At 45.6% G+C, this 14,805-nt stretch overlaps 1 protein-coding gene across 5 annotated transcripts in view; it reads left to right on the top strand.

Moving 5' to 3' along the window:
• VPS13D (vacuolar protein sorting 13 homolog D) overlaps positions 1-14,805 on the top strand; it is a 247,996-nt gene that overhangs the window by 150,348 nt on the left and 82,843 nt on the right. For all 5 annotated transcript variants that reach the window (XM_079142502.1, XM_079142503.1, XM_079142504.1 and 2 more), the window contains 5 exons: positions 965-1,081; positions 1,832-1,981; positions 9,721-9,870; positions 10,878-10,974; positions 13,607-13,755. In XM_079142502.1, coding sequence (XP_078998628.1) covers positions 965-1,081; positions 1,832-1,981; positions 9,721-9,870; positions 10,878-10,974; positions 13,607-13,755 — 663 coding nt within the window. The remainder of the gene's footprint in view (positions 1-964; positions 1,082-1,831; positions 1,982-9,720; positions 9,871-10,877; positions 10,975-13,606; positions 13,756-14,805) is intronic.

Below are 14,805 nucleotides of genomic sequence, written 5' to 3' on the forward strand. Positions count from 1 at the left end.
TTTGGGAAGTTGATTAGTGAAGGTCCACAGGTTAGGGAGTGGTCTTCAGTCCCTTTGGCACAGAGACTCTGGGGAGAAGCGGGGCTGGCTGAGCAGAGGCCTGATCATTAAGAGCCTTGGGGAAACGCTGATAGCTCAGTGGGTTCTCTAAATCAACAGGAGTCGGGGCTCTGAAGTTATTGTAGATAACTCACTCTGTCTGCAGTGTGGAAAGGAGCGGAGCAAAATGCAGGCAGATGAAGGTCAGCTGGGAGGTTCTTGCGGTAATGTGGCTTGGAGGAGATGACAGTGGCAGGCGTGGGCGTGGGGCAGGGGCACCAGGGTTCAGGAAGCTGTCCAGGACTGACCGGCTGTGGGGGTAGGAGAGGAAGGAGCCAAGGGTGGCCTCCAGAATTCCCACTTAGGCAGCAAAGAGGCATCCCCCAGGTCACCACGAGATGAATGCAGAACAGGCTTATTGGGAAATAATGAGTTAAGCTCGGGACTGTTCGTTATTGTCATTGTAGGTTATCTACAGGAAGATGTCCAAAGTCATTGTAAATGTGGGTCTGAAGCTCGAGGGCTGGAGATGTGGATTTCATGAGTCATAGTGTAGTTAGCAAGCAAGGACCAAAGCTGTCAGAAAGTGATGGTGAGCTCCCCAAGGCAGAACATCGGGATTCATGTCATAATCCACGGTAGCACTCTAAAAGAGCAGTCTCCTCTTCAGGTGGAGACGCACGCAGCGGTCTTGAGGTCTCAGCATTGCAGACCACCTGCAGTGCAAGGCGCTCCAGGTCTGCAGCTCGAAGGTTCTGGGGAGACTGGGAAGCATGTTTGCTTCATTGTCAACACTGACCTCCAGCCCCGCTCTGGAGCCATGGGCATCTGTGGGATCCGGGGGCGCAGTGACTGCTGGCCTCGTGGTGGTCTGGGTTAGAGTGGAAGTGTGAGCCCTCTTCCTATGATGCTTATTTGACTTCAGATAACAGATTTCTGCCAGCGGAAAAGTGACCGCTCGTCGTGTGAGGTGGATGAACTTCCTGTCACTGAACAGGAGCTACAGAAACTAAGGAATCCAGACACAGAGCAGGAATTAGAAGTAAGTTTTAAATTTTGTTTTCTTAATCATCGATTTTTGAGAGGTTTGCTCTGTGGTTTTGTTTCCTTTCTGCCCTACCTGAATTCTAAGTGGGGGATTTGCCTCACCAAGTATGCCTTTATCATAACACGAAGGTGGGGCTCTGATGTGGCGGCTAACATTAGTGTGACGATCACGTGGAATCAGAATGTAAGAAATGTTGCTAAAGCAAGGAACAAAAAAGGAAGTGAAGTGATTTAAATTTAAGTAGGATTTTTGGTAAAGAAAAAGAAAAATTGGACTTTTTTCTCTGGTTGACTCTGGCATCTTCCTTCCCCTCTCCTTGGTTGGGCACTGGGAAGAGGAATGTGGATGATAATGAAAAAGCACACTTATTTGATCTTTGCTCAGTTGTTTTTTTCAATTCCAGTAGCTGTGTGTAAAGCACTGTGTCAGCTGTCATGGAAGTGTCTTGAAGTAAGACCCTGTGTCCCAGTAGGGAGGAGAGGTCGCATTTACACTCCTGTAATGCAGAGGGTGCTGAGTGCCCTGTGGAGGTCACCTCACTCTGGAATTCTGTCTCGGTAGGGAAGGCTTCCAGTGAGATGGCAGCACTTGGGCCAAAAGGGTGAATGACATGGCCTCTCTCTAGTAGTGTCCTTCTGCTCAGGGGGAAGAGTAAAGGGCTTCAAGTCATTCATTTCCTTGTACTCGCCTGGCTACCATTAGCTATACTTAAAGTTGATGGATCATATTTTGATTTCCTTTCAGGTGCTTGTGAGGTTAGAAGGTGGAATTGGTGTGTCCTTAATCAATAAAGTCCCAGAAGAACTTGTCTTTGCAAGTCTTACGGGAATCAATGTCCACTATACACAGCTGGCAACAAGTCACATGCTTGAACTCAGCATACAGGACGTACAGGTAAGCGGAGAAGTCCCAGAGTTGTCAGTCTTCTTGTTTTCATGCCAAACACCCAACCAGATTTGATAGTCACTGTTCTAAAGACTTTAATGTTTTGGAGGAAATGTCTAATTATGATCTTCAGAAGAAATCCTATGAAGCAGTCGTGTTCACCTGTATTGTCTCATTTGTCTCGCTGATTCATCTTTCTATATAGCAGAATGCCACAGGTAGCTGGTTGCAGAAATGACTTAGATAAATCAGCGTGCATGGAGGAAGGTGACCCGTGGTTTTCTATCTTACCAATAGAAAAAAGAAAGAAAACTCACGAAACTATCACTTGGAGGAATTTTGGTTTGTTGTAGGGAAAAAACAAAGAAACTGGACTTCTGCTTCTGGTCAAGATGGAATAACAGGAACTAGACTTACTCTCCTACCCGAAACAACCTCCAAATCCAAATAAAAGAAGGAGACAACAGCTTCAGGTCACTGGCCATCAGACAACAAAGGACAGTGACCCCTGCAAGGTGGGGTAGAAAAGAGGTGCACTCTGTGGTTGCCCTGCTTACAGTAGCCTTGAGGATGTTTCCTGGTGGCGGCACTGGAGAGGAGACTGCGGCAGAGCCCTGCAGAGTGGATGAGCTGAAGAAGCAGGCCTGAGTGAGGGCCCAGAGACACCAGAGCTCTGAGTGTGTAGGGCAGTGTGCGTGGGAGGCGAGAGCTGTAGGAGAAACCCTGGAGGTGCTGCAGGGTCCCTGTAGGCAGAGCCCTGAGCAGTGAGGAAACTGCCCACCAGAAGGGTGGGAGGAGGCAGGGTCTGCTCCCCACACAGGCACTGGCTCCCCCAGCCAGACTTGAAAACTAAGAATTGAGAAGAGTGTGAGGCAGCCCTGGACGGAACACTGCTCTGGGCCTGCCTGGCAGGTCATGAAGGGAACCTCTGAAAAGATCAGCCCATTTTCCTAGAAAATTAGCTGTATCACTGAACAAAGCTCAAGAAGATTTCTTGGAGCACAAAAAATATCCAGAACCCAGTAAGGTAAAAGTTACAGTCTGATGATCTTTCAGAAATTTCCAGCTGTGTAAAGGAGCAGGAAAGCACGCTTGGAGATAAGAAAATGATCCATCAGAACTGACCCAGGGCTAACACACGGAGTTTCCAGAAGACCAGTTAATGTAACTGGTGCTCTGTGTTCAAAAAGTTAAGTAGAGACCTGGAAAATATAAAAAGCTCAGTCTTCTAGAAATTAAAGTGAAATGGGAATTGCACAGCCATGAAGGAGACCACATCCACATCTGGAGGTTCCACGTATGAGAATTCCACAGTCTAGGATCAAAAATATTTGAAAAAAAAAAAAAAAAGTCTACTAAATTAGTACAGACTTTGCCCTGTCGTTATTCCCTAAACTACACCCTGTAACAAACATTTACATAACATTTACATTATGTGAGGCATCGTAAGTAATCTGGAGGTGATCTGAAGTTTGTGGGAGGCTGTGTGTGGGTTATATGCAAACACTACACCATTTTATAGAACAGACAAGGGCATCCTTGGATCTGAGTGTATGGAGGAGATCCCAAAACCAGTCTCCTGCCACCACTGAGGGACAGAATTGTACACGTAGGCTCCTCATAACCAAGTCACTCAACGCCAGTGAGAAGGTGCTGGAGGGAGGAAGACATGCTAGGTACAGAGAAGCAAAGATCTTGCTGGGAATAGTGGAAATGAGAAGCCCTAAGAGGAAGGCCTGAAGGAGCAGCCGGCTCAGTCAGCAGCATCCTCAAAGTTCTGAAAGCGGAATACAAACCTTTCATTCTAGAATTACATGCCCAGCAAAAATGTCTTTCAAAAGCAAGGGTGAAGTGAAGATGTTTTTAGACAAAGAAAAGCTAAAAGAATTCATTACCAGCAGACCTGCACCCCCTCAAGATGTTATAGAACATCATTTAGGTAGTTGGAAAATGGCACCAGAGGAAAATGTGAATTGACACTAGTAAAGGACACCCGGAAGTGGGCCACACAGGGAACGTTAATTGTTTTGTTATTTAACTCTCTTAAAGATGATTGTTTAGACAAAACAATAACACTTTTTGGCATCTATAATATGTAAAATGTATAAAGACAGTAGCATGAAGGGTAAAGGGGAGAAATGTAAGAATATTATAATCTTCTCATACATGGCTGGTATGAAGTCACTTGAACCTCAACTGATACATTAATGATAAGATTTGGAAAGCCCAAAGTGACCACTGAAATAATAAAACAAAGAGTTACAAATACTCATCCAACAAAGGTGATAAAATGGGATGATAAAAAACAATGAATACAAGACAAGGCAGAAAACGGGGGAAAGAACAGCTGGGATGAATAGAAAGCACACACAGCGGGAGGCTCAGACCTGACAGTGTCAGTTAAGCGAACGCATAATAAACACCCGCCAGAAGGTAGATGATCAGATGGAAGGAAGAAACACGTCCTACCATGTGGTGCCTACAAGAAGCACCTGAACTGTAAACGCACGAATGGCTTCACAGGAAAAAGGACAGAGAAGTTTGACCACGCTTACACCAGTCACAGGGAAGTGAGAGCAGACAGATTTCACAGCAAAGAACTTTACCAGGGTTAAAAAAGCAATTTCCAAATGATAAAGGAATTAATCATTCCAGAGGACACTACAGACTTGAGCATTGATAGATCTACTCACAGCTTCAAAATGTGTGAAGCAAAAACTGAAAGTATTAGAGAAAAAGTTATAGCCAAAGATTTTAGTCCCACTTTCTGAATAATTAGTAGAATAATCAGAAAATCACCAAAGATGTACTGCTTGTACAGCGCCGTCAACTAACTAGACTGAGCTGGCCTCATTCTGGACCATAAAACTGTTCTCACGGTCCAAGACATGGACAGGATCTTCTCTGACCACAGTGGAAGTTAGAGTAGAAATAACAGAAGAAGAAGATTGAGAAGATTTCCTCAAATATTTGGAAACTAATATACTTCTAAATAACCCATAAATGAAACGAGATCCAAACAGAGGTTGGAAAGTACTTTGAATTGGGTGTCGGCAGCCCCTCTGCCCTGGGCGTAGTGAGTGCGGCTGGAGTGGGGTGAGGAGCGACCACACCGAGCGCCGGTGGAAACCCAGGAGGCTCTCCAAACAGGGCTAGGTCGTCATTTAAGAACCTGGCGGGGAAAAAAGAAAACAGTAAAGGTCACAGCAGAAGTCGGTGAACTAGCCTATATCAGCAATCACTATAGAAAATCTTTAAAGGTCAATAAGACTAGTAAGCTGCTACCAAACCAGTCTAATAAGGACAAAAAAGAGAGACGCAAATTACTGGAAGGTGTGGTGGTGCACACCTGTAATCTCAGTGACTTGGAGAGGCTGAGGCAGGAGGACCACAAGTTCAAGGCCAGCCTTGGCAATTTAGTGAGACCCCCAGCAACTTAGCAAGGCCTTGTCTCAAAAAAACCAAAAGGACTAAGGATGTAGTTCAGTGGTAGAGCCCCTAGGTTCAATCCCAGTACCAGATGGGTGCAGGGATGCCAATTACCCATATCTATAAGGAGAGAGACAGGAGACATACCAGACAAGCCACAGGCTGCATCATTCTGAGTAAGGCCTGCGCGTGGGGGGCGGGTGTGTTCTGGCACCTCCAGTGACTGTCAGCTGCCGTCTTGTTAGTGATTGCCCAGCTGTTGCCTTTCAGGGCTCCTGTGGACCTGGGAGGCAGAAATGGGAATAAAATCAGTGAAGTGCCACAGAACTTTGTTCTCACCTCCTTTTAGTTTGTTTTCTTGAATAAATGCTCCTTGGATTGTTGCAAACTTTGGATTAATTTTAGGGTTCTGAAGAAAGTTGATTTTGATGATTTTGGGCAGAGTTCTATTACCATCCTGTCAGAACAACTCCTGTATCTCTTTGTAACATCGTGGTTGGAATCCTTTCCAGCCTCCACCAAGGGTGAACCACGTCCACAAAACGGGTTCTGGTAAACGTTTCCGTAAGAAGGACCCACGGCCCAGCTGCAGGCTTCCCACGTGGCTGGCCAGCATTCCTGCTGGGTGCATGCAGCTGTTGCTAGGCCCAGCGGCCTCTGCTCCCCGAACACACATGCCAAACCTCTTCTTGAAGAATCTGTCTGTCACATATCACAGATCACAGACAATTCAAGCCAATCACATCCTGTTGTTTGAGGGAAGATGGACAATTATCATCTTGCAGCTCTTTTTCTTTTTCTTACTTTTTTTGACTTTTTGGAAAGATCCTTTTATTAGTTATTTATAGTTTAACTTTATATTTTTCTTAAAAAGAACTTTTTTTAAGCTGCCCACAGTGGCCCATGCCACTAATCCCAGCTGTTCAGGAGACTGAGACAGGAGGATCACATTTGGGCAAGACCCTGTCTCAAAATAATTTTTTTTTTTTTGAAGACTGGGCATGTAGCTCGGTGGTAGAGCCCTTGCCTGGCATGAGCAAGGCTCTGGGCCCAATCCCAGGCCCCCCCACAATTTTAATCATAATACCTCTTACTCTGATGTGTGCTGGAAATCATGGGAATTCGGAGACCTGAGGGCTTACTATGTGATGGTGCCATGAAAAAGAAATTTTTCTAGTAGAAAATATATGTTCTGATCTTAGGGTACATTGAATCCAATGTGAAGAATGAAACTAGAGTTAGTAATTCTGAGTATGCTTTGTACAGGTTAAGTATTCTTTATCTAAAGTGCTGGGAAGCAGAAGTATTTCAGATTTTGGAATATCTACATATACATCTTGACATTTCTTGGGACTGGGACCCAGGTTTAAACATGAAATTCATTGCTTTGTGTATACCTTCTACACGTAGCCTGAAGATAATTTTACACAATATTTTTGTGCATGTATAATGTTTCATGGTGTGAAATGCTCCACTTGTAATGTTGTATTGGCACTCAAAAAGTTTTGGATTTTGAAGCATTTTGAACTTCAGGTTTTTAGATTAGGAATACTTAACCTGTATATCCTTTACCCAGTCCCTGTGTGGGAAAGGACAAACAAGAGGGCAGGATAGGTGAGCTCATTATTGTCATTTCAGTGCTGGGTGAAGTGGGTCATGGTTCCTTCACTAAGGAAGTCCGCACTGTATGAGGCTCTGAGACACAGCTGTGACCACAGACTGCAGAGCTCTCCCAGAGCTCACAACTGGGGAGGAAGTCACAGTACGTAAGCAATAAACAGTGACATCCCATGACAACTGCTGTGGAGGAGTGAAGGGGCAGGCTGCTTGACAGGTGGCCTGGAAGGTCTTCCCGAGCATGTGAGAGCTGTGCTAGTGCCTGGAGGGAGAGAAGGATCAAACCACAGAGAAGGGCACTAGGAAAGCCGTTCCAGGCAGTCCAGAGACCCTGAGGAAGCGGGGCTCGCCCACATTTGAGAAACAACAGGGAGGCCTGTGCGCGGATTGCAGGGAGCCTGGGGTGGGGTTGGAGAGTGGTAGCATCCTGATCCTGGGGCCTGGAGGCTGTGGGTTAAGTCTGGGTTTGTTCTAACAGTAAGCCAGGCCACCTAAGGGCGGCGCAGAAGGAGTTTGACTTGATTTATGCTTTAAAAGAAAATCACTGTGGCTGCTGTGTAGAGAGCACCGTTGGGGGGAGAGTGCAGGTGGGCACAGCCCTCCCTCCCCTCTCGCTTTACCCAGTGGGAGGGAAGTCAGCCCGGGTCACAGCACTGCTGGTGGAAACCCATGGGAAGTCATGGAGGGGCAGAATGTCGGTGCCAGGAACTCTGCACTTAATACCAGTCCTTCCACTTACCAGGTGTGTGAAGGTAAGCAGGTAGTTTTACTCCAGGAAGCTTCTCTGAGCTTCTCTTTACCTGTTTGTAACTTGAGAGGAATACTAGCTTCCACCTCTTGGGTAGCAGAAGACACATGGCAGTCGATGGGCAGAGAGTACCTCAGAATGGTCTCGGTCTCGTTCTTGTTCTCTCTCATCTTTTTATTTTGAGACAGGGTATCACTGAGTTGCTTAGGGCCTCACTAAGTTGCTGAGGCTGGCTGTGAACCTGCAGTCCTCCTGCCTCAGCCTCCTGAGCTGCTGGACTTACAGGTGTGCACCACTGTGCCCAGCTTCTTGATGGTCTCTTGTGGGGACCCAACAGATGGTCTCTCTGTTTTCCTGCCCCAGGGTCTTCAGTGCCAGTCAGAAAGCAGAGGTGGCCTATTGCTGGCTCTTTGTGGTACAAAATCCGTGGATATTTGTCACCGCCTGCAGCAACAACTTGCACGGGTCTTATGGGTGGTGGAGTGGAAACTGAGGCACTTCTATCTTTCTCTTTAGTGCACTGCTTTCTTGTTTATTTATAGAGGATAGAAGAAATGAGGTCTACTTGCTTTGAGAGGAGAGAGAGAGAGACTTTGCTTATCAGAGAGAAAGAGTTTGCTTAAGAGAGACTTTGAGAGAAGGACAGGCTTTGCTTAGAGCTTAGAGGAAGAGAGACTTGCTACGCCTCACTTAAGTTCTGCCGCTTCTTACTGGTGCGTCCTGCATCCTGTGAACTAAGGGTGCGTCTACCTAAGGTGCCCTAGTGATGCGTCTCAGTTCTCCACGCTGCGATCTGCCTTCCGCCGCTGCCCCTACTCGCTGCACGTGTTTTCCCCTCTGGCTGCTGCCGCGCGTGTGTCTAGCTGCTTTTCTGCTAATGGCTGCTGTCTCTCTGTCTCGCTCCGCCTACGCTTATATCACCTCCAGGAGGCAGAAACACAAAGATTAGGCGATAGGCTCCGAGCAGGCAGTTAGTGCTCGAGAACACATGCGCATACATTGTGTGCGTGGACGATAAAATCACCTGAGTGTGCTTATGTCAATTAACCTCCTCGCTGCCGATGTGATCAACATGGCACAGCCCCCAACAGTGGCCCCTTCCGTTTGAGCCTCCCCATGTGGGTAAATGTCCGGCGCGGCGTGTGCTCTGCTGTGGTGCTAGTGCCTGGTGTGCTGCTTCAGTGCTGTGTTCTCCAGAAGGATGGTGACGCTAGAGGGAATTGAACTTTTTGTACACTTGAGCTCCTGGCTGTCTAATTTTAATTGCCTTCCAGGATTTTGGAGTGAGAGAGAAGCATTGGCAGCATAGTGGTTAAGAGCATCAGCCTTGGGGTTGGACAGACCTGGTCTCCAGTTCTGGTTCTGTCACGGACCAGCTTAAGCTAGGGCCTCTCTCTCCTGCATCTTCTGTGAAACAAGGCAGGTGTGCTGTAGGCTTTGGTGAGGATTGGGGCAGAGCCCTTGGTGGAGTAGCTGTGACATCCTTGGCGCTGTGTGATTTGATAGGGCTGTGTGTGTGAGATGGCTGGCCTGCCGCTTGGTGCCCGTACTCATCTGGTACTTTTGTGAATTTTTATTTTCAATTCTGTAGTTAATTTCTCAAGTTGTCAAATAAGAATTGTACATGTTGTGTGCAACACGATTTTTAAATACGTATCTGTTTTGGAATGGCTAGGTAAGCTGATCAACATGGCGCATTCTCTCATGTGAGAAAACTTCAAGTCCATTCTGAGTGAAGCACTCACCAGTCAGGCCTGGCCTCCATTACTGTTACCACTGCACTACTTCTGACTGGCTTGCGGCCAGACCTGCACCTTTCCATCTGCTCTTGAGGGGTGGACTGGCCAGCTCATGACTTGCTAAGTAGCCTGCATCTTAGGAGGCACCACTTGCAGGTGGAAATGAAAACTGAGTATCTGGTCTGTTTCTCTTTTGCTGCCTTTTCGTGTCCCAGGTGGACAATCAGCTCATTGGCACCACTCAGCCCTTCATGCTCTATGTGACTCCCCTGAGCAACGAGAACGAGGTCATCGAGACTGGCCCTGCAGTGCAGGTCAACGCGGTGAAGTTCCCCAGTAAGAGTGCGCTGACCAACATCTACAAGGTGGGCTGCGGGGAGCTTGGGGTGATGCCGCGTGGGAGGGGAACTGGCTGTCTTTCAGCCAAGTCTCAAGCAGCACGTGGTAGCAGTTCTCCAGGGCTAAGCCACGGGTGGCGAGCGGGCTGGTGAGGGGAAAGTGCAGGAACTCCTTTTCTTGGCACTTTATAGTTTCAGTGACCTGGCAGGTGATGGCTGGATAGTATTGAGTCCAAGGGTTCAGCATCTTCTTTCATCAGATGGAAATCTCTGTAGGAATGTGTAGTATCTTCTAGATTAGTCAGATCTGTTATCAAAAATAGAATAGTTCAGAGATACTGGAAAGGAGCTTGAAGGGGTCCGACCTGGGGCGCGTGTCCTGCTCTCTAAGGTGCCATGCTGTTCACTAACAGCAGACGGTGAGGAATGATCCCTTGGAGCGATCCCCAAACATAAGCTAGCTGCTCTAGCAGCAACCTGGAAAAATGGGAGCTGAGCAAGACATTACGTCCCATCTTTCTGTCCCTTTTCATGAGTGCTGATGGTACCAAGCCTGCCTGCAACCCTCAGCCACAGGCCAGTCATGCAGTTCCTTACACAGGCTGCCATCTGTCTGAGCAGACTACCCAAGGTTCACACAGGGCATCCGAAACTGCAGTCTCACTCAAAAGCCCTGATGCCCTAGGAACCAAGCAACAGGATGGTGACTTAGTTATCCACTGAACATCTTCTGGGGTTCTTCGTTAATGGTTACAGGTAGAGAGAGATAAGCCAGAAATGATTTGGCACTTATTAAATCACATGTGTAAGGAAACCAGGTCATGTCATTGGGCCTTTTTTTTTTTTTTTTTTAAATGAGACAGGATCTTGCTGTGTTGCCTAGGCCTAGGCTCCAGTGATCTTCTTGCCTCAGCCTACTCTGTCACTAGGAAATGACAGGTGCCACTATGCCTGGCTTCCTGGGGCCTTTTTAATGGAGCAGGGGCAAGTTCCCTTGGTGTTCACCCTGTAAACCAGAAATTCTTTCTCCCTAGCATCTGATGGTCACAGCCCAGAGGTTCACAGTACAAATCGAGGAGAAACTTCTTCTCAAGCTGCTAAGTTTCTTTGGCTATGACCAGGCAGAATCAGGTAAAGTTAAATGTCCTATATTTCTATCTGTCATTGGCCCACATTTGGCGTGTTATAGTCTGTTTGTGAAAATAGGTGGCTCCTGGGTGCCTGCCAAGCTGTTTTCCACTTGATAGCCTGAACTAGCAAGCAGGGGTTTGTGTCTCAGTGTTCATTGCTGATTATCTGGTACATCCATGACTTAGGCAGCTATTGGCAGGTCTTGGTGTCCTGGAATATCCATGGTAAGCCCTGGGCAGCAGCATACTGTTCCTCTGTGCTTGGTAGTTTTTCATTCGTGTGCTCCAAGATAACAGAAATGATGTTAGTTATTTAGCAAGCCACTGTGTCTCCTGACATTTTCTCATTGAAAAGACGTGGGATCAAGAATCAAAAATCCCTTTGCCAATTCCTTGGGCTTAGTTGAGGAAAAAAAAATTGACCTCAATTCATTGACTTTTGACATCCATACCCTTACAGTAATTATAAAAGTTTTTAGTTACTTTACTCTCTTCTTTAGAGAAGGAAGTAAAATAAACTATTGAAAAATATATTTCCAGCAATTCTGCAGAGTAATTTAACTGTTTTTTCTTTATGCTAGGTTCCACACTCTAGTCATTTCTCCTGCTTATAGGTGGATATTTCAGGGCTGTACATAACAGCTTAGAAAGGTGTCAGAAACGCTCAGCCTTTTGAAGCCTAAACTAAATATTGAGACTGAAGAAACAATAAGAAAGAGACTGTGTGTCTGCCCCTGTTGACTTGAGGGGAAACGTCCCTGGGAGTGTGTACATATGTGTACACGGTATAAGGGAAATATTTTTTGTTCTTTTTATCTTAGGTTTAGAATCAAGCTTAAGGAGTATTTGGAATTGGCTGGGGATGTAGCTCAGTGGTAGAGTGTGGTTAGTATGCATGAGGCCTGGGGTTCAGTCCCCCACATCACAGAAAGGAAAAAAAATGTTTGTGATCAAGAGCAAGATCCTGACTGTTCCATGCTGTGAATTGGAGCTCCAGTGTTTATTTGTATTCAACAGCCTCTTGAGAGCCTGCTGGCCAGGTAGCCATTCTATTTTGATACCTTCTTGAGAAGTGTTACTTTAAATTTGATTGACCATGCTTTTCTTATAAGTTGCTATAATGAGTTCCTTCCTTTCTTCATCCCCTCTCCCTTTTTCTCTTTCCTTCTTTGTTTCTTTCTTTCTGTACTGGGAATTGAACCAGGTCTACCATTGAGCTACACCCCCAGCCCTTTTATTAAAATTTTTATTTTAAGATTTGTATTATAACTGTGGCACTTGGGTGAATATTTGTGATAGAGAGTAAAGGACTAAAATTAGGTTTTGCCTGTGCTGTTATTAACAAAAAGAATAAACATTTGCTTAGAGTTACACCATGCAGATCAAAATCTAGTTGAAAAGCTCAAAATTTATGACTTTGCTACAAAAATAAAAGGTATTCATTTTAAAAAATTATTTTGAGACAAGGTCTCACTAAGTTACTGAGGCTGAACTTGAACTTGAGACCCTCCTACCTCAGCCTCCTAAGTTGTTGGGATCACAGGCATGCACCACCACACCTGGCTGCTGTAGTAAGTTCTCATCAAATATTGCATAATGGGGCTGGAGTTGTGGTTCAGTGGTAGAGTGCTTGCCTAGCACATGTGAGGCACTGGGTTCAAACCTCAGCACCACAGAAAAATAAATAAAAATAAAGGTATTGTGTTCATCTATAACTAAAAAAAAAAAAAAAAAAAATATATATATATATATATATATATATATTGCATAATGGATGTAGACTTTTGTGAAGAATCCTCATCTGCCTTGACTGGAGCACCTCCTGTCCTTTCCATGTGGCTCTGTTTCCCAGGTGCAGATTGGCAGGTCTCTGCCACAGTACCATTTGTCTGTAAATAGAGCTGGATAGGCCATTCCATCAATTTGCTTGTTAGTAGATTTGTGTAGTCTCCCTGGTTTTCTTGTAGAGGTACGAAGGAGAAGCAGGCCGCCTGGATGGATGTGGGTATGGCATCAGGGGCAGGGAGCTTGCTACGTGGTTCAGTCCACATCAGTTGGTACTTCATGGAATAGTAAATGAAGAGCCTGCCTTACCTGTTTAAGTGCGCATCCTCCCTTTGGGACAGGATGCCCTTATAGTGATGCCAGCTGTTTACAGCCTCAGCCCTGTTCTTTTTCAGGCATTACATTTCATTTGGATTCACTAATTGGTGGTATTGTTCATTTTGATTCAGTGATACTGTACACCAAATCCAGATTTACATACCATATTTTGAAATAAATTCAGATAATCTTAATCGTAGGTAATAAAAATAATGGTTGTAGAAAGCCTGTGGCCAGCAAACACACCTGTGACGTGTGACGTTTGACTTTCCCACCTGGATTCTTTTTCCAAAGATGGTATCTGCCAGATGGCAAAGTCGCAGGTTAAAAGATTAAGATCATCTACTTTTTTGATAAACAACAAGAATCAGATCTGCTTTTATAAAGAAATGCCATCAGGACACTGCATTCTGCATAAACTAAACTTAGAGATGTGTACATTTTTAGATGAATTTTTTTCAATGGCATACAAGCATTGGAACCATGAGACTAAGGAGATTTTTTTTTTTTTAATTCTGCCTTTGCACCAGAGGTGGAAAAATATGACGAGAACCTCCATGAAAAGACAGTCGAGCAGAGTGGAACGCCAGTCCGGTACTACTTTGAAAACCTCAAGATCAGCATCCCCCAGATCAAGCTGAGTGTGTTCACGTCCAACAAACTGCCTCTGGACCTTAAGGTGAGCCAGCTCGGGGTACCTTCTCCAGACTTTCCCTCAGGAAAGACGAGTATGTTGACTGTTTGCTTTTTCTGACACCATAGCAGGTATTTTTATAGGTTTTCTTTTTATAGATGGTTTATGGACTCGTGTACGTCTGTCTTCTTGTTTAATGGTTGGAAATGACTTTGCTAAAGATCGAAGAGTGGACTGGGGTTGTGGCTCAGTTGCAGAGCTCTTACCTGGCATGCATAAGGCACTGGGTTCGATCCTCAGCACCTCATACAAATAAACTAATAAAATAAAGGTATTATGTCCATCTACAACTAAAAAAATAAAATAAAAGATCAAGGAGTAACTGAAGAGAATAAAGAAAGTTGTGTAAAAGCCCTCTGTTCTCTATGTAGCTCCTTACTTACCTCAGAGAGGTAGAAGCTTCTCTCCTAGAGGTGCTTGAGAAGAACCAAAACCAAAGATAGTATTTTCTTTCTTTGTCCAGGACCTGCCCACCTCTTCTTGGGTGATTGTCCCTAGGAATGTCTGCCACCTTTGAGGACGTCCCAGCTGTAATCTCACTGGGATGCGTTTGCACCCACCACTAACTACATCAAGATGAAAGGTTCCTGCCAGCCATCTTGATGTGTCCTTAACGGATACAGCCTGAGCACCAGCTTCATTTGCAGCAATAAAATACTTTTTAAGTAAAGGATAGAGTTAGGATTCAAAGCCCAACCCTTCTGACTAGTCTTGATTTTTCCCCCCACTGTACTGTGCTGCTCCCTAGAACATAAGGATTCAGAATTTTAGGCCTCTGTGTCCTCAATGATGTCCCTGCTGGATAGACAGGGAAGGAGAAGTTCAAGCCTTGGAGCTGGGCAGTGATAGGAGTCGGAGAGGAACCAGGTGAGCGTCACCAGTGTTGCCTTAGCTGGCAGCTCAGCCTGCCTCCCTGTGACTTGCACGCCTTGGGCCTGTTGTCAAGACCTCCCTCTTCCCACCAAACACCAGTGAAGCACCACTGCCTGGTGCCGCCTCTTCAGGTGCTGCAGCAGGTTCGTTTCCTGTGCACAG

The sequence above is a fragment of the Sciurus vulgaris genome (assembly GCF_902686455.1).
Source record: "Sciurus vulgaris genome assembly, chromosome: 1".
NCBI lineage: Eukaryota > Metazoa > Chordata > Mammalia > Rodentia > Sciuridae > Sciurus > Sciurus vulgaris.